Below are 26,971 nucleotides of genomic sequence, written 5' to 3'. Positions count from 1 at the left end.
AGGGAGTCCCAAAGCACATGCAACACACATTTACCACCTCAAGTTAGGAAAGAACCTCTAGGGAAGGCATCTCAAAGGAGGAATATTCTAAGAGAATACTTTCATCAGAGCACTTTTTCTAATCATAATTAAGTATCCTTTGCTTAGGACGTATCTGTTCTTGATTTATATAATATGGTTATGCTTAGAATCAGGATGCTATTTTTCTTAAAGGGTCTCTCTCTTCAAAAGTTAAAAGACAAAAATGACTAACTACCCTGAGTATTTAAAAAAAAACCTTTAAGAGCCAAGTAATATTGGGGAAAGAAGTAAAGCAAGTGTTTTGCTTACTTCAGTACTGGTACCTTAAAAATCGTTTTAGTATTTTTATAATAATGATATTTAGTTCATCAAGTAATGATAAGGAATAAAACAAAAAATTTTCTATCAGGAACTTATAATATTAAACAGAGAAGTCAATCAAGGTTTAAAAACAATTTTCTCTTTTCCTTTTCCATGAACTATAACACAGGCAATTTACCAACTCACCCATGGATTACATGAATCCTAACAGTCTTTTCAGTAAAGAAATTTTAATTCTTTTATTGAATTAAAATCATTTTAATCAAAATCTATTTGAGTTCCATATTGTATTAATTAAAATGAGGGAGACATGGAGGGAGAAAGAAAACAGACGGGAAAGGTAACGGGAAATGGAAAGAAATACACAGAATAAAGAGGAAGATTGATGAAGGAAACATCACCCCTCTACTCCATCAGCAGTATTTCCTGATGTGCCTAGAGCAGTGCTAAGAAGGTGGAAGGGGAGGAAAAAGGGAGGAGTGAAAGCAAGAGAGAAGCCCTGTGGTTTCCATACAAAGAGGTAGTCCAGGGTTAACTGCTGTTCTCCAACACTCTGCTATCCAAGGGGCAGTCACCTGAAGCTGGCCCTGCTGCTCTTTGACATTTTGAACTGCACTGCACAGTTCTCCATAGCGCATCACTAAACCTTCACAGACTCTTCCCCAAATGGAGTAATCCCAGCAATAAAATCACACTGGGGGCTGCAGAAGCTCTTGGCAGGCCCAAACTCACATAGGGAATATTTGCCAAGATGCAGATGAACTAGAGCGGGGGGCCAAATTTGGCCCATGGGCGGGAGGTTTGCCAAATCCAAAGCAATCCAATATGTTTTTACAACAACTATTCTGCAGTATGTCCTGAGTTCAGAGTTTCATGTAGTGAGAAATTGATCATAGTCAAGGGTTACTTTTTAATTGAATGATAATCTGTTCATATTCCTGAAAGATACATTAAATGAGAAGCATTCAAGTATAGATAAAGTATGTCACTGGTATCTGTTATAAATTTCAACAGACTCAACTTACTAAAATTAGTAATTAAAACAGTTTTTAAACTGCAAAACTAGTTCAACATATGCCAGCTAATGACATACGAATCACTGCGTTTGGCCTCAGCTCTTTGGGCTCATCGGCTTGATCATAAAGTTAGCTGCTAACTCAAAACTTGTGAAAATAAAACTCCGTAACACTTTCACAAAGTTTAGGGGTTACTCCCACTCATTTGTTAGCTTTGTGTGCCTTAACTATTCATTCTGAAAACCAATAGCATTGTATTGACAGGATCTACCTAATTTTCTGCATATGTGCTTGAATATGCACATGTGCATATAATCACTTACCTAATCTCATCTACTACCCGTGTGGTTATAATTTTTCTTTTCCTAGCTCTTTTCCTTTGGTATAGCCAAACGGAGCTCATGTAGGCTACTCATAGAATGAATGCTCATGAGATAGTAATCTGAAATTAGCTACATGTAACCCTGGTACCTTGAGCGCCTTGGAATTCTAATGACTTTTAAATAAAGCTTCTAATGACTATCTTCTGTATATAGCAACTGGATGGTTTAAAATGTTTGATTGAAGCATTTTAATCCCTTTATTGTAAAGTATTTTCGGTAATTATTTTCACAAATGAGACTCCTTGTTTCCCACACTATATCTCACTCCTGAATTCTAACTTCTATTTCCACCTGCTGGCTGGGCATTGCTATTGAGTCCCCTCAAATTCAGCACATGGAAATATTCACTCAATGCTGTGTCTGATAAGAAACTTCTAGTTCTCATAGCAAATGGCTCAGTCTGAAGATCTGAGAGTCACCTGAGGCTTCCCTCTCCCCTTTCCTGTCATTGCTCATCTTATCCCTTCAATTCTCCCTCCTAAATGTATCTTGCATTTGTTCCCTTTTCGCCATTTTCTCCACCACAGCCTTGGCTCATGCCTCCCTGTGGACCACTGCAGTAGAGTTGATGGGTCCTCCCGCCTTCGGGATCTGTCTTCCTCAGTTCACCTTCCACAGTGGCCATGCCAACTTTTCTCCCTTTCTATTTGGTTAAAGCTTCTCAACAGCTCTCCCCTTCCAGCCACTAAAAGTCTACCTTTCTTTCCATGGTTTAAAAAGCACTTCACATGCTCATTCTAATTCAACACAAGCTCTTGGCTTCCCCCACAGTCCCCTTAGGTCCAGGCCTCCTTACAAGCCACACTCCCTCATACTTCAGCTTAAACCACAGTTAAACTCAATAAGTGTTTGTCGAATGCCTATGTCAACAAATGAAATAAAAACATCCATCATGAGTTGTCACAAATTGCCGAACAATGAGCAGTTAACTCTGCCATCCAAGATGATCCAATTTATTGATTGCTTGGGGCCTTGCTTTTTGCTCATTCTCCCATCTGAAACTAACATTTTGGGTGCTTTTCTGGATATTTCATCCAGCTGTCAAAAGGTGAAGTAACACTATGAGGAAACAGTGCACGGATCAGTGCTCTTCCTCAAGCGAGAGGTGAAGTAAGAGAAGAGGATGAGAGTAATGGCCATTATGAGCATTCTGGCCGGTTTGAGGGCTTCATTGGGCTTTGCCAGGTTTCTGGTTTTATGATCCTATAAAACAAAGAGCTGGCTTAATGAATTCGAAAAGAATCCAGATAAAAATGATTTGTGGCTTTTCACCTTAAATCAAAGATCATTACCCAACAATATACATGATCGTACTTTATAAATAAAAGTACATTCATTCAGGGTAGACTCAACACACAGACTTGAAAATTAAAGCAGTCATCAAATAGTGTTCTAATTTATTTTATGTTACCTGAAGCTTTAAAAGGTATGCACTTAGAGACCATGATACGTATGCACTAGAAAATAGCACATATTTACTAAGTGCATACTGAAGTTCAGTCATATTACACAGAATTTCAGAAAAATCAAAGAACGTGGTTAATGTTTAGGAATCATTTTGTGAACAGTGACAGGAATGCCATCTCTGGAAGTAGTCCTTACATAACTGACTCTAAGAAATATAGGAATACTATATCATGAAGAGGGTATTCCAAAAGAAAATTTGGGATTTGTGCATTAACCTATTCAATATACATAGAGCATGCCTCTAGGTCAATGTCTTCAGCTTTTGTCCTGGAAAATAAACAACAGGACTGATGACCTCTATCTATCTATCTGTTTGAGCCAAGTTTTGCTGTGGCAATCAAAACAGCAGCAGTAAAGTCAAAAAATATTATGGCTTTCCACAATAAACATGTATGCCTTGCTCACAGGTCTGTGGATCATCTGTCACTCTTCTGGGCTTAGCTCAACTCAGGTTCAAGCATGCTGCATGTCACTCTCATTCTGGCTAAGGAGTAGGGGAACACAAAAGGTCAAGCCACACAACACGAAACCATTTAAAGCCTCTGCTGGAATGTGGCACATGCTACATCTGGTCGCATCGAATTGGTCAAAACCAGTCTCATGGCCAAGGGAAAAAATCAATGGATCAGAGAAATACACACTACCTATAAGAGATACTGCCAAGTCACATGGCAAAAAGTGGGTGTGTATAATCCTTTCATAGGGAGTGGAAGAATTAGGAGCAATAATGTAACATAATTCCTCTGATACACTCTTTGAATATCCATCCTATTGTTCTCTCAGTTTTACACAAACACAAGAATCTGGTTTACTTCCTTCTCCCTTCAGCCTTACTTGACTGTGTCTTAATATCACTGTGAGAATAGTTGATGTTACTTCCTAATCTCTCAATCCATTATTCAAGATGGGCAGAGCTCAAGCTTTACCTAATAGTCTCTGCAACTCAAACGGATTATTCCCTTCCCTGAAATGCCATTGAACTTCTTATCTGCATCTTTCATTTTGGTACTTACTTAACTTTCTAATATACCTTGTGCTTGCCTTTATTTTATATTCCCTTTAAAAGATAGTTTTCCTGGATACACAAGTTTTAATTGCCAACTACTTTTTCTCAGAACTTTGAGTGCTATGTTATTTATTCTGACTTCCATCATTGTTGTTGAGAAGCCTAGCATTCAAGTACTCTCTTTGTCGGGGATCTCTGGTTTCTTTTAAAACCTTCTCTGTCTATTGGATATTATACCATTTCAATGCCAAAAGTCTAGAAGTGGATTTATTGTTATTTGTACTGCCCACTAGAAATTGTTCTTCCTATATTTGTAAATTTTGTATTTTATCATTTCTAGAAAATTCTCAGTCATTATCTCCTCACATATTGTCTCTTCTTCATTCTCACTATCTTCTGGAACTCTAAATACCTGTATGTTAAAACTTTTCTTGCTTTCCTTCAAATCTTTTTAACTTCCTTAACTTTTTTCATTCCTATACTACCTTCTGGATAGTTTCTTCACCTCCTTTTTCCAATGTACAACTTTTTTTTTCAACTATGTCTTAACTATTTTACCCATCTATTGAGTTCTTAAGTTCCACAATACATTGGTCATTTCTAAAAATTCTCTTTTGTTTCTTTTGAATGGTTTCTTATTTCTTACTCATGTTTGTGATTCCATATGTCTCTTTCTTTAAACATTTTATATTCTATAACTGATCATTTCAATATTTGAAACTGCTGGGGTTTTAAATTTATTGCTTTTATTTCTGCTGACTCTCACCCAAGTGCACTCAGTTGATCTTTGATAATGAGCTAATGTTTGGTTGATGTTGGTCTGGGTAAATCCTAAAAGTCTAAACTGAGGAGATTTCCTACAGGGTTCGCGTTTGTTTTAAATGGTGTTAACAGTGCTCAGCTGTATCCTCTTAGGAGGCGGACATGGAGCCTCAGAACTTGCCACTGACCCAAGGCTTGATCTAAAAGTTGCAGTGCTGATATCCACATTCATTTGTAGGGACATCTTGCCCTTTACTTTTGTTTACTGTTCTTCATTGCCATCTCAGCATTTTGGTTTTGTTTTGTCTTGTGTTTTCCTCTTATACTTAATTCCCCTCATTTCAAAGACTTCAGAAATACAATAAAAATTGTTTTATGCAGGAGTTATTATTTTCCAGCAAGAAGACCTTTCAGAGTATCTAATCTACCACACTGCTAGTAATGGATGTCTTGGTGATATTTTTTACTCTGGTTTTATAGCTATGCTCCTAAAAGCTGCACTTGCCAAGAGTTGAGAGTCCCAGATAAATGGAGCATGGCTTAAATTATTTTAAACGTAGAAAATCAGAGTTAGAAGGCTTAACTTAGACTCTCTTGTTCAAAATGGGCCCTATATCAGGACTGGTTTGTTTAACTGACTGACAGCTTATGCTAATGAGATCATAGGATTCAGTCTGGTTTGCTCTGCCAACAGGGTTCTTATAGATCTATCACCCTGCTGAAAAGTTTACTCAAAATATCACTTACTGAATGATAAATTAGTGACATAATCTCATGAAGAAAGGCTAACAATAATCATCACAAATACTTAGCTAATATGGCTGAATTATTAAGGCTTTACTATAACTTTATTTATGGTAGAGAGACTACTCAAGTGAACATGGCCATTGTTTGACCTGCTATCATAAGCTTGGAATTCTGATATTTATTATTCCAAAATTTTTTTGAGAACAAATCTTATCTATTAATATAGCTCATTCATTGACTATCACTCTATCCTTTTCCCACAAACCCCAAAATTATAGTAAATAGCGAATGGATCAGGTTTTATGAATAAAAAACAAGATAATTTGTAGAAGCGACAGGTGTTTACAAGGCCATACTGGCATTAAGCACAGTGAGTGTTCAGGAAGCATCTTGGTGAAAACATTAGTTTGGCAAGAAAATGAATTATATCTTATATGAAAAATGATCACATAATTCTAAGAATGTGTCAAAATCAGGGTTTTCTGACAATATTTAAATAAATTATGTTCTGGAGCTCAGAGCTTTATGTGTAACAATGGTGTCTAAAACACAAATAACAGTTACAATGGAAACTAGGAAAGTGCCCCAACCCACCTCCACCCCCAACAGAACTAGGTAATCAGTACTTTCAGTAAATAAACTCCCTCCAACTATCCAGAATGACGGTGAATTGTGCTATATAGTAAATACTATTTTTACATGAGCTTTTACTATTATCGCTGAAAACATGGGTGCTACTCATCAGGGACCGGAATGAAGGAATGAGTTCATTCAGGCAAGGATCAATAAAGCACACTTGTGCAAATCTGAAGTTAATATCCAGGGTTGAATCAGTTTGCAAGTCTCTTCTCAGCTCTGCGTGAAGCACTATCTGGAACTTCCTCCCCAGCAGTGTCTCCAAGGAAAGAGTAAATTCATTTACCGTTATTTAAACACATATATTATCCCCTGTGCACATTTTAACCATTTCGGTTTCAGTTCAAAAGGCTGGATATTCACGCTAGATAAATCAAAGTTAAAACATATTAATTGAAACATGTTTCAATACGTGCCCTTTTCTGCCTTTAGAAACCAATAATGACCCAAAGTTGTTCTTAACTATTGTTTGTAATTACTGAGTTCTGAATTTTGTGTGTGCTAATATTTCAAAGATTAGCTTTGAAAAGCCTAAAACAAAGGGATGGTGGTTCAACTTTTTAGCAATTTAAATCTATTTCCAAGGCTTAGTATTCATGAAGAAGTCTAGTAAGTTCTTTGAAATCTTGACATTTCTTCTTTCTCTAAAAATTGTATTTTCATGGACTATATATTTAAACTTCAATTAGATTTGTGATGGGCAATTCGTGGCATTTACTTGCACTTAAAAATTCAAGCTCAATATTTCAATACCAGAAAACAGCATCCATCCTCTTGACAGCAGAACACAAAATATAAGAAAAACTGATCACCCTGATTTTTTGTAAGCGAAGTATGGCAATTTTTATTTGAAAAGGCTCCGAAGCTAGTGAAGAAAAAAAGTGCCTGAAATGTAAGAAAAGATTTTGAATATTTTCTTCTCATCTTATCCTTGATTCTCTTTGTTGCTTTCTTGGTTTGAAAAATGAGAGAACACATCTAAATGTATCTGGAGAATTAAGCTCACTTCCTTTTTTTTTTTTTAAAGATTTTATTTATTTGACAGAGAGACACAGCGAGAGAGGGAACACAAGCAGAGGGAGTGGGAGAGGGAGAAGCAGGCTTCCCGCCGAGCAGGGAGCCCGATGCGGGGCTCAATCCCAGGACCTTGGGATCATGACCTGAGCCGAAGGCAGACGCTTAATGACTGAGCCACCCAGGCGCCCCTAGCTCACTTCTTAAAAGAGAAAGAACTAGCACATTATGTGATCAATAAAATAGTTTCTCTTTCAAATTCCTTTTGAATCCTTATTCTATCAAAGGCTGGAATGAAAGAAAGAACGATGAAAACCCATCTCTTATGATTTGTGACAGCAATAGCCAGTCATCAAGGGATAGTTTTTCAAACAGTATTGTTAACTACACGATTAATAATAACATGCAAGAAAATCCGTATCATTCACTTACAAAACCCTCTGTCCAAATCAAGACTACAAACTATTTTGTATGTCTACGTAGGCATTTCCCAGTTAGTAAAACATATACTCTGACAACAAAATTCTACAACGAACTTTCGTAGAAATCTTTCTGATTACGTTAGGATCAACCAAAAGTCCCTATAATTGAACTTGCACTAACTCTGCTGTGTTAGAAGCCACTTTCAGGATGTAAGAATTAAGCTGTAATTAATGTTTTCTAATAGGCGTGCAACAAGAATTGAAAGCAAGAAGAAAATGATCCACTTCAAAAAAGGAATATGGTTATAGAGGAAGTAAATGTTTAAAATATTGTGCAACTGTTTTACAGTAACTGTTAAACCCAAGGCCATATATTTTCATTATTACTATCTTTCTGTATATTATTTGAAAATATTTAAGTGCACATGAATAGGTGTTCTCTGTGTATTTGTCAATAAGTAGCTTTTTGTCACTTGCTTCTCGCATTAAAAAACATGCTTATAAAGAGTTTCATCACCTATTCAATGTAAATCTATATCCCTTCATATGCAAGAACCGTATATGTTTGGATTTTAAGTAAGAGCAAATTGCACTATATGCTTTGAGGGGAAACAATTCTTACGTGATTTAAAAAAAAAATGTTTCCTATCTAATAATACCGAAGTCTTCTTTATGTCTCTCTCTGTCCATCCTATAATGAAATAACGACCAAGAATACAACTGTAGGTTTAAAATAAAATGAAACAGAAAAGAAAGAGCAAGAAAGATAAGCTGCTAGTGACAAGACGGTCTCCCCTCATGCCAGTAAGGTTCTAGCTGTGAGCATGCTCAGACGCATGGGAGGCACCGAAGTTACTATATCACAACTCCTTCTGAGGTATAAGGAGGATACATCTAATACTTCAGTTGCTGTAAACCTATTGTTATTTTTCTGGTATTAAACATCTCTTCAGCCTCAGACTGACTGCAATGTTCCTACTACTTCATTTCATCGTCCTGATAGATATCAAAGGTAAGGCTGCTACTTTCTCGCTTAAATGAGTGCAATTCCAAAAGAATAGGAAATAGAATATTTCTATTTAGTTCTAGCATATTTATAATAGACTCGATGCAGCGTTTGAGAAACAGACATCCGGTTTACACTGTCTTTGTCATGATCACTAATTGCTTATAGTCCCATCCTAGCAACAAATTTTTCATGGAAACTTGCTTTTATGTGTTATTAAAATTGTAGATAAAACATATTTAAAAAACAAGGTTGAATATGTCAATTATAATGCAGAAAATAATTTTTAGTATTTGTAACAAAAGTATGACAAATTAATAAATTAAAACTTTGCTTTATGAAACTTCAACCTGTTGAAACATCTTCATAAAATGTATGTAACTATTAGTTGCTATGTTTCGTTGCTAACATAGTTAAACTGGGAACTGCAAAAAAAAAAAAAAGCCACAGACAAATCTAAATATCAGAAGCTCTCCCTAAGGGCAAACCTATATAAATCAAAATCATTTAAAACGTACAACAGTATATCTATTTAGATAATTCTCTTTACTGTTCTTAATTTTTAAACATTTTTATTTCAGCCAAACTGCTAATTTTCAAGTTAGTGGCATTTTTCTTGTAAAGCTAAGGAAAAAAATTAATCTTCACCTGGTTTTAAAGAAAGATATAGACTTGTTTTGTTGTGAGGTTGTACGCTTGTATCTGTATATCATACCCAAGGCATGTTGGATTTATTATTATTCAAATGTATCTGTTTAAGTCCATAGTCTTTCTTAAGGAATTTTGATAAACCTCTGAGACTAAAAGTTAGAATTTGAAATTATTTTTATTTCCTGAGAAATTTGTTTTAGGTTTTTAAGATACTCAATCTTTATTAGATGAATTCAACTGAATATTTTTAATCTCGAAATAAAATACAGTATTTGTGAGCAGTTATTTACAAACGTCTAACAAATAAAAGATTTTTAAATATTAAATTTAGTTTGAATTTTAAATACTAAAATTTTGTTTCAAATTATTTAAAAATATTATTCTAATACACTCAGCATGATTTCTATCTTGGATTTTAATCTCTTTTACATGAAATGTAAGTTATCTTTTCAGTATGATCTTAACGTGTTTCTTAAAGAGAAAGACTATATGAACTCACTTGACATGAAATACAGTTGTAGAAAGTAGTCCATTTCTTTGATTTCAGGTCTTCCTTCAGTTCATATGTCCTTATGCACATTTGTAATATTCAATTTAATATGATTTTTAAGAATAGAAGAAGTAGGTTCTTGGATCCAAAACACTATGTAGTGATCATCTGTACCCTTAATTCTTAACTGTAGAGGAACTGCAACTATAGTTAACCAATTTTACTATAGTACTACTTTTGCTTAGGGTAATGCATTTAATTGATTTTGAAAAACAAAATCTTTGAGATGAAAAACATCTATTCCTGAAATAATGTTTTAATATTCACCACAACGTAATGGTATTCTTTAAAAAAAGAAGGAAAGAAATTTTAAACAGATGATTTTGTTTTTTATTTCTAAGTAAATGCCATATTTCAGATCCACAGTACCAACCTGATAAATATTTCCATTGTAATTCCCTGGAAATTTTCATTTTCTGATTTTACATTTCAGAATTCACATTCTGATTTCATTCTGATTTTACATACTTTTGATTGCTAATTTAACCCTTTATACTCAAACTTACCTATTTTCAAAGTTAGACATATTAATGCTTTGATATCCTACTCCTATTTATAAAAATAATAAGCATTTACTATGTAACTAGTGAAACTCTTTTTCACAACAAAATTATAGACAGGTAAAGCAGTTAGGCTACAATAAAGAAAAGCCGGGCGCCTGAGTGGCTCAGTTGGTTAAGCGACTGCCTTCGGCTCAGGTCATGATCCTGGAGTCCCGCATCGAGTCCCTGGATGGAGTCTCGCATCGAGTCCCGCATTGAGTCCCTGGATCGAGTCCCGCATCGGGCTCCCTGCTCGGCAGGGAGTCTGCTTCTTCCTCTGATCCTCCCGACCCTCCCTCCTCTCATGCTCTCTCTCTGTCTCTCTCTCTCAAATAAATAAATAAAATCTTTAAAAAAATAATAAATAATAAATAAAGTCATTCCAAATTATGTAAGAGCACAGGTTGCTTTTTAAATTTACATAAATATTTGCGATAGATTCTTAGGCCACAGCTAAACAAAAGGAAAAGGTAGACATTATGCTATTATCTTTTCTCTTCTGGCTATGATCACCCTTGAGTGCCTAAGGGATGAATGATATTGACTAACTTAAGCTACAGGCACTAACTGGTAAGTAAAAATAACTTATCTCCTTATAACTTTGTACATGTATTTTATCATCAATTTATTCACTGGGTATCCTTGTTAACCAGCCTTAAGCCACCTCCTCTCAACAAAAGTTTTTTGCGGACTAATTATGGACAATATGACAAACCAAAAATATGGGCTTCTATGGGAAATTAAAAGCATGAAGTGCCCAGATTGCTACTTGGTAACTACCAGTCGCTACTTACTCAAATGATTTGCTAACCTCGGAAACGGGGCCTGAACAATATTTTGAAGTGAGCAGTATTTGACTGCCCCCTAATGGACAAGTTCAAAGCTCAGCTTGGATGTTTCTTTTTCTAAGTAATGTCACTTCTAATTGGTTGCAGTGACTTGAGAAAAGGTTTTCCAACTAAATTTTAATTTCACACAATTACATCATGCTGCTGGGAGCTGTGAAAATCAATTATACTGCAGGCCAGTCATACAGAGAGACTAATGCGGCACCACTAATGAAAAAGAAACTCACCAGCTTGAGGGCTGAAAAGAGCCCACTGAGCGAAGAGGGAAAATATCAGAAACCCAGAAGAGAAAGCTATTTGAGATGTGTTCTCTCTAAAGGCACTAAGTAAATACACGCTGCAACAGACGTTTATTCATTTGTTCATCTTATAAATATGACCAGATATATTAAGAGTTTTAAGGACTCTTAGTTGAACTATAAATAAATACAACCAGATATATTAAGAGTTTTAAGAACTCTTACTTGAACTAACAAAATTGGCTGTCACCTGGATTTTAGAGACAAAATTGGTATGCCTTCAAATAAGTTATTTTTGAAAAATGGCACACTTTTATCCTGTAAAATTGTGGCCTGAATAAAATTCAATTAACTAAGAATAGTTTTTGTGCACATAATTATATAATGATAAATGCACGGTGTTTTCTGGAATATATATACAATATATATATATAGTGTTTAAGAACCCAAAGTAGCTTGGTTTACTTGCTTGGTAAATATATAACTTAATATTCATCGGGAAAAAAAATTAAAGTGCTTGTTTTACAAGAGACGTAGTAGTGGAATTATCTGAAAATAAAAAATATACCTGTCTTCTATGCTTTATTCACACCCATCAATTTCTCACCCCATACTACCAGTCATTGAGTATGTACGGGAAAAAAATGAAGTTTGCAATAATTTCAACGTTGTTAAATACCTCAGAAAAGTATCTTCAAATCAAAATAAAATGATTTCATGCTCCTGTGACTAAATAAACTTTTGAACATGGTAAAATTAGAAAGGAATTGCAGTTGAGGAATTGGCTTTATTGATAAAACGGTAGACCTCTTGTCTTATGTCGCTCCTACTCTCCACTGTTCTGGCTTCTGTCCTTACATCTGTTCTTGTTTACGCCTCTCTCTTTTCCCTGGCGCCCCCTCCCCGTAGCCTCCCCACCCCCACACCCCCACCAGTGCTCCTTTCTTAGATTCGCCTCCCACCACATTTACCCCCTCTTCTCCTCACCTCTGCGCACATCTGTCTCAGATGCCCACCTGGCCTCTCTTGCTGCCATTTCTCCATCTCAACCTCTCCTTGTGGTCTCTTCCAGGCTTCCCGGCCTCTAAAACCTCTTCTCTCTAGTCTTCCTGCCTCCACTTTTCAACTCTCTTGCTCTTTGAGCTTTTACCTTCTCCAGCTCAAGCTTCCCGCTTTTCATATCTCGTGCTCCCTGATTCCCATTCCTACTTCTCCACTTTGATTGTTAGCATCCACCTGGTTGTTTCCCCCTTGGAATCCAACTGCCCTTCTATTTCCTCCTTCCTCAAGCATGCTTCACCTCTAATCGCCTCCTGTGACTCTTGAGCTTCCTCTCCGGGTCTTCATGTACCTGTTGTCCCCCTTTGAGGCCCTGGTCTCCTTGCTGTTATTTGTGGCTAGCCAGCCCCAGTGGCTCCTGGCCTGGTCAGCAGTCCTCATTTCTGTGGTTCAGATTGCTAGAACATGTGTCCAAACACAAGCAAACTCGTACTATGTCTCCTTATCACTTCAACCCCAACATGCACTGGTTTTGTAGGTCCATGGTGATTTCTTGACAATTCTGAAATCCAGAGAGCTCTGAAAACTGAGAGTATGAACTCTTTTGCCTACAAACTGTGGTCAGAATTGACCAGAAGCAACTTAGAGTCTTCATTTATAATTTTACTGCAAAACTTCACACATTATGATATAGATAAATATTAATGTGCTTGATTATGTGATTTTGCCCCACACCCAGCAGGGAATGTTATGTCATTTATAGCATATGCATCATATTAACTTTCTAGAATAAAGCAAATTATAAATTCTGAAATACATTTCTCCAATGGGTTTCTTTTAAGGTGTTATAGATCTACACTAGCCATCACTCTATTCAGGTTACCACTGTCCCATGCCACATTATTCTCCCCAGGGCTATATGACTCTTTTCTTTCCCCAGGGAAGTTCTGTGTTATTAGAATAAAGTGTTCAATGAGAAAGAGAGAGAGATCATTTTAACTATTTCTTCCTTTCTATAATTCCAGTTTATTTTTTACTCAATCTGCTCAAATTTAAAAAAAAATATTGGTGATGATATTTTCCATTCCAATAGTTCCAACTGTATTTAAATCTGTCTGTTCTGGTTTTATAAACTTCCATTCTGGTTTTATAAACTTCCATTCTTACCTCATGATACTATTCCTTCCATTATTTCTTTGAGAATTTTAATCATACAGATTTAAACTGCTTTTTAAAGCACTATCATCTAATTCCTCAGGTATGAATTCTCCCTTTTCTGGAGCCCTGGACATTTTCATAAAGTCGAAGGGACTTTCCTCCTGCACGCCTCTCCCTAGTAGGGCTCCCATAATTGCCTCGACATAGCCTACTGAAGTGTTCGGATCTGAGCTGTCATTTATGTTCGAATCTCGGGGATTTTACCAGTTCCAAATCTCATGTTCAGTTTGCAAATCACCACTGCTGCCTTCACTGCTGGCATGGGCAGGGCGATATCAAATTCACAACCTTGGGTAGTCAGGCAGAGCTATTTCATCCTCCATTCATCATCAGGAGCTCAGTCCCAATGTGCGCGCTTCCTGTAGGTCCACGCACCTGCTGGCCTGGCCACATTCAACCCATTTCGGAGAGAGGCTTGGAGCCCAGTCCTAGTGCTCATCCAGTCCCACTTAGGGGGCTAGTTCCTCTCACACCGGGGGCTTTTTCTCTCTTCATATTTGTGGAGAGTTCTTTCTGCTAAGAGCTTAATGTTTTAATGAAGAAACATAGTAGCAATCTTTTTTGTGTCTCTGGAAAATGGAGCATATTCAGAACTTGCTCACAACAGATCATCTTGATGCAGAAGCTCGGAAAAGAAGGTGGTTTTCATTCTTCAGATTTTGCTTTATCAGAAATTGGACACTGATGGGCACACAAACCAGAGATTTGGAGTAGTGAAGTGCCATACGAATGTAAGGGATCAGGGTAGGGGAGGCAGCAGAGTGGCAAGTTTGTTAGACTTAGGGTTAGCAAAACTGTGTTCAAGCCACTGCCTTATCCTTCACCAGCCTTTGGCCTTCAGCACACCAAATAATCTCTTAGCCTCGGCCATAATATTGGTGTAACTGCTGGGATTCTAGGAACCACTTGTGATGATGTTAAAGGAATAGATTCTAGGACTCCGTCCCCAGTAGATTCAATAGGTCTAGGCTAGAGCACAGGACTCTGCACAGTACAGAAGCAAGCCAGGTGATCTGATAAACTTGTCCTATGGATCACACCTCTGGAAACACTGGTATTACAGTTAGCACATCAAAATACAAGTAGGCTTTTTTTCCTAGAAGAAATGCTAATTCCTTCCTATACTCTTTGTGCATATCAGGATGTTAATTGCGTTCATGACATTATTTAACATATTAATTCTTCTTGAATTTTTTTTTAATTTTGAGGATTATAAGAACAAATTAAATATTTAGCAAAGAAATAGCTGAACCCACATTGTCTAATGATCAGTATACAGCCTCCTAGTGGACAGTATGATCCAGAAAAGAATAATTAATGTGCACGTTTAACTATAAGGTAGTCTCTACCACTCCCTTTTTGGGAAGAAACTGTTAACCCATGACAAAATGGCTAGGGAGGCGTCTCTTCTGATTTAGAGTGAGATCCTCTTTTTCATTTGTCATGTCGTTTTAATTATCCACTTTTTTGCTTGATTGTGGTCCAGCCAGTGGACTCGACTAGATGAGTCATTTGCCTGTAGCAGGACAAGAGTGCTAATTCAAGCACTCCCCTCCTTCCTCTTCCCTCCCTCGCCCTCCCCCTCCTTGCCCTCCCCCTACCCACCTCTCTGTCTCTTTCTTATTCACCCTTTTGTCTGAGATTTTCAGGCTCAACCACATAGGCTAAAAATAATGTATCTTAGGCTAAAAATAGTGTATCTATTATTGTAGATATTTCTACTCTTAATTTTCTTTCATGTAAATTCATGAAATATAAGAAATTCAAAAGATATTGATTCACTTCCATTCTTCTTTTGAGGGCCACTGCAAAAATATTCCCTCAAAAGTCTTAAATTCTGTCTGAGAGTGAGATAAGAGAGTCTTTAGGTAAACTTACTTATAGTCAGGAAAGGGATAATACTCCATGCTGAGTGTTGGTGAAAAATTCTGTTCCCTTGTTCAGAAACTATTCCTTTATGGCTGTTTCCTACTTCCCACTTATAAATGCCACTCTTACTGTAACTAATGCTAAAATTATCTACTTGGAAAAACCTCACTAGGAACACAGGGTTTTGCAAAGGCGATGTGATTTGTGTCCATTGTAAGAGTGAATTGCAAGAGTTTTGTAAAAAGCAAAGCATGAGAAAAATATTTATACTGATTCCCAGACATAGAGCATATACTATAAGTCAGTGTGGGCCACCTTACCTCAACGTACATAGAATCTTCCTGGAAATTAGGAGAGACCTAACCACCTTTCCCCTTCAATGGTAGATAACTTCAAGCAAAAATGCCAACATATGGGGCACCTGGGTGGCTCAGTTGGTTAAGCATCTGCCTTCAGCTCACATCATGATCCCAGCGTCCTGGGATCCAGCCCTGCAGCATCCTGGGAGCACCGTGCATCAGGCTCCCTGCTCAGCAGGGAGTCTGCTTCTCCCTTTCCCTCTGTACTCTCCCTGCTCATTCTCTCTCTCAAATAAATAAATAAATCTTTTTTTAAAAATGCCAATATAAGAAATAACTATAGTATTGATAGTAGAAAAGTGAGAAAAGAGAAATGAACATAAAGCTCCTATCTGCACCTAACCCACATTGACGTCGTATCTGACACATGTACACTCAAGTTGGACCTATGCTTCTGACATGGATTATCATGAAGTACCCGTGTACTCCCCACTTCCACATATAGCATTTTAGGTATATGTAGTCCAATTATGGAAACACAGCTACCCCTGAATATGTTACTTAAGTTTAGATAACAATTTTGAGGCATATAGTAAGTGCTAAAAACTGAAAACTTCACGAGGCATTGGGAGAATTGAAATTGGTAGAGTAAGTTCCCTTTCATCAGTGGGGCACAATACACCACAGGAAAAAGAAAAAATATCTAAAATAAAATGTCATAAATACTACAATAGAGATATGTGTAAGATGCCTTGGTGAGGAGAAAGTTCATACTTTTTTTTTAAGATTTTATTTATTTGTCAGAGAAAGAGAGCACAAGCTGGGAAGCAGGAAGAGCAGGCAGAGGGAGAAGCAGGCTCCCCACTGAGCAGGGAGTCCGATGCTGGGCTCAATCCCAGGACCCCGGGATCATGACCTGAGCTGAAGGCAGATGCATAATCCACTGAGCCACCCAGACAACCCGAGAAAGTTCCTACTCTAGAGAGATTCTGGAGGGGATCAGTAAAGTTCTCACAGAAATGACTTTTGAAATGGGTATAAAGACTATGGACTCTGGGAAACCATCTGAGGGTTTCAGAGGGGAGGGAGTGGGAGGATGGGGTAGCCCGGTGATGGGTATTAAGGAGGGCACATGTTGTGATGAGCACTGGGTGTTATACGCAAATAATGAATCATGGAACACTACCTCAAAAACTAATGATGTAATGTATGGTGACTAACATAACATAATAATTAAAAAAAAAAAGAATGATGAAGTGAAAAAGGAGAAAAATTACATTTTGGATATTGTGCATTTTGGCACAAGCTAAAGCCTCAAAATCTTATTCCCGTAGACGTAGGGCTGCCAGAATACACAACAATTATAAAAAGTAAAGAACTCTCTGCTGCCTGTGTTTGATCAGACATCACCTTGAATGACTTAACTTGTTCATTTTCAATACTATACTATATGCCACTGATGAACACACCACAATTTTTATCTATTTTATTTTTCAAGGACATTTGGGTTGTTTCCAGTTTGAGGCTGTTATGAAGAATGCTTCAGTGAATATTCTTGTCTGAGTCTCTGGGTATGCACGTGCATGCATTTCTCTGGGTACATGCCGCCAATTAAAGCTGCTGACTCATCAGGTTTTCAAGGCTTTGTGTCTAACGGATAATGACAGGTGGTTTCCCAAAGCCGTTGCTCCAAGGAACACCCCACAAGTGCATGAGAGTTTGGATAGCCTCACATCCTCGCCAAATAGTGTAGGATTGGTGGTTTTTTAAATTATAGCCATACTGGTAATATGTAGTGATAGCCTGTAGTTTTAATTTGCATTTCCCTGCATACTAATTAGATTTAATACTTTTTCCAATGTTTTTGGCCATTTGTGTATCCATTTTTGTTATGTGTCTGTTTAGTTTCCTGTCCGTTTTCTATTTACTGTTCATCTTTTCCTCATTAATTTGTAGGACCTCCCTTTCACCCCCTCCATACACACTCTCACTACACACACTCACACACTCACACTCACATACACTCACACATACATACATTCTAATTACAAACTTTCTGAAACATCTTCTACTCTGTAGCTTGCCTTTACACTTTCTTAATGGTATTTTTTTTTCATTTTTTGCAACAGAAGTTCTTAATTTTAATATAGTCTAATTCAGCTCTCTTTTCCTTTATGATTAACGTTTTTATTTTCTGGGTGTTTTGTTTTGTTGTTTTTTTTTTTTTTTTTTGTATTCTCCTTAAAATCTCTAGCCCAAAGTCATAAAGACTTTTCCCGCATTATCTTCCAGAACGTCGATTGGATTACCTTTAATATTGAAATATAATCCACCTAGAAGTACCTCCCCCCCCCCACCACTGCTCTGCAGTGCCACCGGGTCATAAATCAAACGTTCACATCTGTCTGTCTCTTTCAGAACTTTCCATTCCATTGGATTTGTCTGTTGTTCACCCTTTCCCCCAGTATTACACTGCATAAATTATTGTGACCACATGATAAGTCTTAGTTTACAGATAAGTTCTCTTGCCTTGTTCTCCTTCTTCCAGACTGACCTGGCTCTTACTGAGCTTCTAGAAATATATGCCTTTTAGAAACAACTTATCCATTTCTATGCATAGATACATAAACACTCCTGGATTTTTATTGTCATTTCTTTGAACCTGTAGGTCAATTGGGGGAAGAATTAACTTCTTTAAAATATTAAGTCTCCATTTATTTGCATCTTTAACGTCACTCAATAATTTTATATACTTTACATAAATGTCTTGCAGATTTCTGTTAGATTTATTCCTAAATATAGAACACGTTGATGCTGTAATCAAAGGTATTTTTTAAACATTTTATTAACTAATTCTTTGTTGCTGACATACAGAAATGACATTGATTTTCAGAAACCTTGCTAAATTCACTAGTACTAGTAATTTTTTATGTTCATAATCATATCATTCATAAATAATGACAGTTTTATTTCTTTTCTTTCAATATTTAAACCATTGATTTATTTGCCTTGTCTCACTACATTTGCTAAAGTCCTCCAGGACAATTTTGAATAGATATAGAAATAGTGGACATTGCCGTCCTGTTCCCAATCTCAAAAGGAAAGCCTTCAAAAATCCACCATTAAGCATATTATGTACTATCAGTTTTTACAGATATCCTTTATTAAATCAAGTTACCTTCTATTTTTACTTTGCATAGTTATTTTAAAGTCAGAATTTGATAGATCCATCTCTGGAGCCCCTGTCATAAGCAAAGTTAATGACGAATGACAGACTGGGTGAAAATATTTGTGAGTTATAGACCAGAAGGTTAAGCTCTCTAAAGAATTCTGGTAACCTTGCCAGATTCGATTTTCTCACTCCTAGTTCCAAACACTGTGTTCCGGGCCACTGCCATCAGGAATGAAAGTTTCACCAGTCCAGGAGCATAAATAAGTTAGTTTTTTCCATAAAGCTAAGTGTATTCTTTTTAAAGGATTGTCTTTTTTTCCTGTGGATATGTTTTGTGTAATTTTTAATGATAAAATACTATTTTTCTAATAAATCATTATTGTAATACATGGTAACTTAGGGTTTTAAAATTTTTTCTTACTTGAAAAACTAAATATTAGTAACTTGTTGCAGATCCCTGTTAATTCTTTAATTGACTTTATGGTCTGAGAAATCTCTGACCATATGTTTAACAGTGATCTTAAGGGTGTTGACAAAGACAAAGGAGCCAATACATTAAGGAGATATAGAGGAGAGGACCTTTAGAGAATATGGAGGAGGAAGTAAACCAGGGCGGTGAGACATCACAAAGCCATGGGAAAAAAGGTTTCAGCCCAGTGGCTGTGGTTGGCTGTGTCAAATGCTACAGAGAACTAAGTAAGATGAAAACTATAAAATACCTACTGCATCTAGTAACAAAGAGGACATTAATGATTCTGATGGGAGATAGCAGCAAGGCCAAGACCAAATGCTGTGGGTTGAAGACAGAAAGGTTGGTGAGTAAGTGGAGATATTGACTTGTATGATTTTTCTGAGAAATTTAATTTTGAAGAGAGAAGTGGGTCTCAGTTCTACTGTGGATACAGTAGGATCTGGGTTGATGGGTTGATTGGTTGTTTGCTTGCTTGATTGGTTTGTTTGTTTGTTTGTTTTGAAGATGAGAGCTGGTTGAATAAGATTAACATGAGTTTAAAAACCAGTGGAGAGACAGGGATATTAAAATATAGGAGAAAAAGATAATAATTAACAGAGAGAGATTCTGAGAACATGAGGTGAAGTGGAATATAAAACATAGATGGACAACCTCAGCATGGGCAGGGAAGAAGAACATCATCCTTTGTGCTTCATCAAAGAAGCACCCAGGGCCTCAGCCTAGGAATGTGTGGCTTCTATGTGGCTCGACACCAGCTGTCTATGTGAATGGTGCCCCATGCTTGTGTGAGGTACATCCTGCCCAGGCACATGCAGCAGTCTTGTATGTAGGTAAATCTGTAAGTCAATGGAACTAGAATTTGGGAGAATTACTGCCAAGAGGAAGAAAACCCAGCGAAAGTCCCTTGACACTAAGCAGTCAGCAGACGGGATGAATTAGAAGAGTGAGGGAAGGGAAAAGGGAAGCACCTTCTCTCCTTTCCACATTTCCCATGCCAAGCTTCCATCAGGCTTCACTTCCACAAGCACTCTTTCCATGTTCTTATTCCTTCATCCACCATGGTGATTATTCTCTGAGTCCATTGTGTTCAAGCAGGTTTTAAGAAGAAGATAGTCTCTCAAACTCATGCAGAACAAGATTGGTATTTAAATACTGAAAGGCAATATTTTAACTTAAAAGAATTCATCCCTAAAGGTGAAGTTTAAGCAGTTTATTGGTGAGTAGCAGAGATGTTTTTGGAAGAGAAGTCTTCCTGGTGCCCTTATATCTTTATAACTCATCAAGGGCCACAGCATTCAATTCATGATCCACATAAATGCACCCAGCCAAGGGAAACGTGGGGCTGAAATCCATCCCTGTTGACGACGATATTGACAATTTGAAGTTCTCTTGTTTTCTAATTTAAACCAACATTTCTTGAGCCTATACTCTGTTCCACATGGTTTGTCATCATTTCCCCAAATCTGTTTGTTCAAACATTGGACAATCATCTGCAGAGGGAGATGGGGTGATAGTTTCCACAGAACATCTGTGAATAGGATCCCGAGGGACTTTCACCAGCCTGAGATGGTTGGTTTGTCCCAGAAGAACATGACAGAGAATAGGGGTTTAGAGAAATTCTGTTAAGGCAGCAATCTTTGAAATGAAAAGGAGGTGGGTAAATGTATGAATAAAACTAGATCTGGATCCTATACATCCTGGTTGATACGGTCACACAATACTGTCAGGGAAGGGAGGATCAAACAGAGGCATAAAAGCATAAGATTTCTAAGTTTAAAAAAAACAACAAACAAGAAACCAATTTCTCTCCACTCACCTTAACATTAAAGTTTTTTAGAAAGACTTTAATAGTTATCTCCACACAAACAATAAATCATCCATCCCACAAAGGTGGGCTTTTATGATGCTCAGACTCTTCCTAGAAATAGGAGAGCTTCTAGAAGATGGATTCAGTGAATGAGCTCGATTCACTTTTGCTTCTCATCGTGAATGGAATTGCTGCTCCTCTTAGACATCCTAGCACCTGAGCTCCAGGTGGGACTGGGCATTGTCTACCTTGTTGACCTAGCACATAGAAGGCACTCAGTTAACATTACTGCATGTGAAATAAATGTTTCTTCCCGTGCTGCTCTTTAAAGAGTAAGCTGGCTCTTCCGTCAATGGCAGAGGCTTCATCTGCATCTGAATTGAACTCCACCAGGAGTGGCACATTCTGGGAAATGGCCTCATTGGCCAGGATCCTCTATGTTCCCCCTGGGACAGTAGAGCTGTCATCTCTGGTGTTAGTGTGGAAAGAATCTCAGCCAGAACACCAGGTTGAAGGGAAAAGGGCTGTCTTCAGCTTCATGCAGGACTAGTACTGGCAAAGAATCAGAGAAAAAAAAGAGGGACTTGCACATCTCCATGGATTCTTGAACTGAGGACCTAAAAAAGCATCTTCACCTGTTGTTTCCCAGGAACACGAGGAAGGTGTTGGCAGGCAGCAAAAAATGTTCTTGGGCAGCAGTCCAGTTGGCCTCAAAAGGCTCTCAAGGAGTCATTTAAAAAGCTCTTTGCACAGACATGTCCAGAATATTGACCAGATGAGAGAAGAAGCACTCACTGAGCAATTTTCTCTCACATGTTCGAACCTCCTCTCAGCTGTGTGTTTGGCAGGGGTCCCATAGAAATCACTGCAGAAGCTATCAACATAGCTTTTATGCAGGCATCCTCCATTTTAATAATCCCCAAGTCTCAATAAAAACTATCTCTTTACACTTCCACAGATGGCAGGAAGACTAGACGGCAGAATATGCTTTCTACAGACGGCTATTGATTCTTTTTCAGTATGTGCCAAATACAGCAGGAATTCTTAATTATTTTTTAAATTGTATAATGACCAGGAAAAAAATAATAAATGGAATATTTAGAAAACTAAACAATATTTTTGTTATTAAAATAAAATATAAGTTTGCAATTTTGGGAAGTTTAAATTTTGAAAAGAGCTCTTCCTTCAATTCTTTTTATTCCTAAATGACCCATTAATTCATTTGTTCATTAAAAAAATTACTGAGCACCAAGTAAGTACCAGGCACTTGGACAATAGGGATTTAGGATACAGAGGAGAAGGTGTAGGGAATAGATTTCACTTATTTATTTTCCTTCCACATAAAATTTATACCTTGAGCATGTCTTCAGAAAGACGCCATTCTTGAGTGCAAAATGGGGAATTAAGAGAAATGCAATTGATAAGTTCTGTTTGTACATGGTCAGTCTTTCCCTTTCCCTTCCCTCACTGTAACTTGCTAGATGTATTCCATTTTTCTTTCAGGGACAAGGAAATAAAGTTGATCCCTCTTGTCTGTGACAACTGATTACTTATCTTGCTCTGAATCTGCATCTGTGAGATGGACATTTAGTTGGGTCCAGCCTGCAAGGAACTCAAGTTTGCCTTCATGGTAAACCCCACAAGGGAACACAATATATTGCCTTCAAATTGTCTTACACAGCCTCAGCTTTCTATTTCAAAATTGTCTTTAATCAAATGTTTAATCACCTCTACTAGATCATTAGGAAAATATTGTTATTATGAGGTTGTAAGGGCATTTTCATTGCTTTTTTTTTTTTTTATCATTTACAACTCCCTGTTAGCTTTCAAAGTGATTTGAGGCTGCTTAAAATAGAAACCATATATGTCATATGGCTTTTCAAATAGAAAAACATGAGGAAGTAGGGGATGCTTTATTATAGTCCCTGTTATTTCTTTCTTAGAAATCACATAAAAAAAATTCTACAATGCTAAGGCACAGCAAGCTTGCATTTTACATTAGAGATTCCTTCTTAAAGTCCTATTTTCTTGCCCTGTGTTGAAATTGCCCTCATACCAACATTAACTGAGGGTTTACCATGCACCAGGCACTCTCCAGTACTTCACAAGCATTAGTTTATCTAGCTCCTGAAACACATCCATAAGGGGGATACTACATGAACTTTATTTTAAATATGAGGGAACTAAATTTGGAGCTTAAGTAGCTTGCTTGAAGTCTAACGGCAGAGAGAATTCCAATGTAGGTAAGTCTGATGGTCTCCAGAATACTTCATCATTAATGAATACTTATAAATAATGGGTCCTATACCATTAGTGGACCATGAGGTCAACTTAGTAGCTTGTGATCCCATATGTGAATTAGATAGACTAGCAATGATCAGAGTACATCCCACAAAGTAAAAAGCAAGTTATATTTCAAGAAATTTTGTTTTCAGCGTGTATCTGTTTGTATGCTGAATTGTGATACAAAATATATGTCTGTGAGTTACTATCATAAAAAACTTTCAAAGCTGCTTCACTAAGATATATTGATTCTCACTCATTCATGTTCCAAGTACAGGAGGACTACTAGTTTTTTATAAATCTGCCCTCTACAGAAATGTTTACAAGGAAGGAGAGATTTAAAAATCTATGACTCGGGCGCCTGGGTGGCTCAGTTGGTTAAGCGACTGCCTTCAGCTCAGGTCGTGATCCTGGAGTCCCGGGATCATGTCCCACATCGGGCTCCCTGCTCAGCGGGGAGTCTGCTTCTCCCTCTCGTGCTCTCTGTCTCTCATTCTCTCTCTCTCAAATAAATAAAATCTTTAAAAAAAAAAAAAATCTATGACTCAGTACGCCTCCCCCTGTGTGATAGGCTTAACAAGCCAACTCCCAGAGCCACACAGCAGAATTTCCCTAAAATAGTCAGACCTGCTGGTCGTATGCCAAGTTGTTAATAGTAAATCACTCATCTACCACTGCAACAATAGCAGACCAAATATTTTTTGTTTGGGTAAGAACAAAAATCCAATGGGTACAAAAGCATCCCAGGGCCACCCTCTCCATCTGGGGAAGATGTAGCAGCAGCAGCTTCTGAAGTAGAGTGTGCATTGGTACGTCCAGCTGTCCCCAAGGAGGGCCAGGCTCTGTGTTTATGTGTGTGTGTGTGTGTTGATGTATTTATTAAAGGGAAGTGAAAATTAGACAAAATGAGCAAAGACAATACAAAATATAATGTGTTTTCTAAGATGTTAAACTATTTTTTATGAACTTCCTACCTATGAAAGACAATTTAGTTCTCATATCCTCTCTCCCCATATACGTACTGAATCATCCCCTGACCCCAAGGGCCCGCTGTTAACTACTGTGTTATGAAGATATCAATTAAAGCAGGAAGCTGCATTTCAAGGGGCATAAGTTCTCTGTGAGGACAGATTAAAAATAGTCTCCTTGTGCAGGGAACATAAGAGAAGACAAAAGCTGAATAGTGGCTAGGTTGAATGAGAATATGATAAAAGGAATAAAAAGGAATATAATTAACTTTGACAAAATTACTCTGTGGATAGGATGACCAAAAACATTCCGGAAATTTAGAGGTAAGAGACATTCTTTCAATTTCAAAAGAGTACTTTCCAGAAAACAAAGAGATGCTCTTCGTAAATACTCTAGTACAATTGTGGAAGTCATGTATTTTTTTAAAGGAATGCAAGATGAAACTTCACAGAAATTGACTGAAGGAGAGTGTACACTCAGGCACTATATGACTATAGTTCATTATAACTAATTGAAGGGAGCAAGGGGCATTAGCAAGGGGCTCCTAACCATGTCACTGAAGGTTGGCATCAAGGCCAGGAGTTCCCTTGGATTGGTGATATAATGTTCTATAATATAGCAGGATAGAGAACAAATCTTCTGTGATTTTCCAAACTGATGACTGCATTTAACTTCCTTACATCTGAAACATAAGAGAAAATATCACCCATACATAGACTGGTTGAAGGAATAACAGAGATAAACCACTTGTGCAAATCGCCTGGGACACAGTAAGCTCAATGAGTGTTAGGTGTTCTATTTTTTTTTTTCAATGTTTTTTATTTATTTATTCATGAGAGTCAGAGAGAGAGAGAGAGGCAGAGGGAGAAGCAGGCTCCCCACCTAGCAGGGAGCCCGATGCGGGACTCGATCCAGGACCCTGGAATCATGACCTGAGCCGAAGGCAGACGCTCAACCATCTGAGCCACCCAGGCACCCGGTGTTCTTACTATTATCTCTCCTTATTCAAATGTGGTTCTACCATGAGAGACGATGGACTCTGAAAAACAAACTGAGGGTTCTAGAGGGGAGGGGGGTGGGAGGATGGGTTAGCCTGGTGGTGGGTATTGAGGAGGGCACATTCTGCACGGAGCACTGGGTGTTATGCACAAACAATGAATCATGGAACACTACATCTAAAACTAATGATGTAATGTATGGGGATTAACATCAGAATAAAAAAAACAAAAAACAAATGTGGTTCTAGATTTCTCTCTAATTCACACTTGAACTGTCCTTTTGCATATGTATTTTTATTATGTCACCTCAAATCCTTCTCATAAAGGGTCAATAAGTAAATAAATCCATCTATTTAATTCTGTTAGCTCATGGCTTTACCTTTCTGTTTCCAAGAATGGACAGTTCTTTGATTTCACACAAAAGTAAGACAATTACTTTGGTTTTGTTTACTATTGCCTTCCTGAAATTAGTTCAAAATGAACCTTGATCCCATTGTTGGTATAGCTGGTATTAGATATGACCGTGATTGTTTAGAATGTTATAATTAAGAATATTATTCAAAGAAATTGTGTGCTATGAATACACCAAACTCAACTCATAGAGTTCTTATGAAAATTAAAAGGGATGCCACGAAAAAGTTTAGGCATATTAACACTTTCTTTCTATTACATGAGATTTCTGTCCCCTCTTTCACATAGATTTTCTACTGACTGAGGGCAGTACTCCTTTTTGCCAAAAAGGATACTTTCCCTGTGGGAATCTTACCAAGTGCTTACCCCGCGCTTTTCACTGTGATGGTGTGGATGACTGCGGGAATGGGGCTGACGAGGACAACTGTGGTGAGTCCCCCCACTCAGCTCCAAATGCCCACCTCCCCTTGTGAATGCCCTCAAACTGTGCTTGAACCAAATAATAATTGTCATGAAAGGGAAGAGATGATTTGGTATTCTATAGGGAATCCTATTATAACACAATTTCTCCCAATTAATTTGTGATGATGACCAGAATTTTCACAGGTAGGAGTTGCTTAAACCAGAAATATAAAATTGATAAAAATTGAAGTCATATTTTGAAATCTACTTGGATGCCCATATTCTAATTTTAAATGTCTTCCTATGACTACCTCTTTTTGGCTTGGTAATTTGGTTCAGCTGCAGGAATACATTTCATAAAGTGTGAATGGGCTCTGCCTAGAGAACTGATTCATTGAACAGACCTATATTGTGCCAGGGGCTCTTCAACTCACCCGACCA

At 37.4% G+C, this 26,971-nt stretch overlaps 1 protein-coding gene across 1 annotated transcript in view; it reads left to right on the top strand.

Annotated features, from left to right (window-relative positions):
- Positions 1 to 8,753: 8,753 nt before the first annotated feature.
- The window catches only part of RXFP2 (relaxin family peptide receptor 2), a 57,442-nt gene continuing 39,224 nt past the window's right edge, over positions 8,754 to 26,971 (top strand). Inside the window, exons 1-2 of the mRNA XM_021678275.1 lie at positions 8,754 to 8,807; positions 26,417 to 26,557. Of these exons, the coding sequence (XP_021533950.1) occupies positions 8,765 to 8,807; positions 26,417 to 26,557 (184 nt within the window). The 5' untranslated portion in view covers positions 8,754 to 8,764. The remainder of the gene's footprint in view (positions 8,808 to 26,416; positions 26,558 to 26,971) is intronic.

This window comes from Neomonachus schauinslandi, chromosome 3, assembly GCF_002201575.2.
Source record: "Neomonachus schauinslandi chromosome 3, ASM220157v2, whole genome shotgun sequence".
Lineage (NCBI taxonomy): Eukaryota > Metazoa > Chordata > Mammalia > Carnivora > Phocidae > Neomonachus > Neomonachus schauinslandi.
This window is presented reverse-complemented; position numbering and strand designations above follow the sequence as displayed.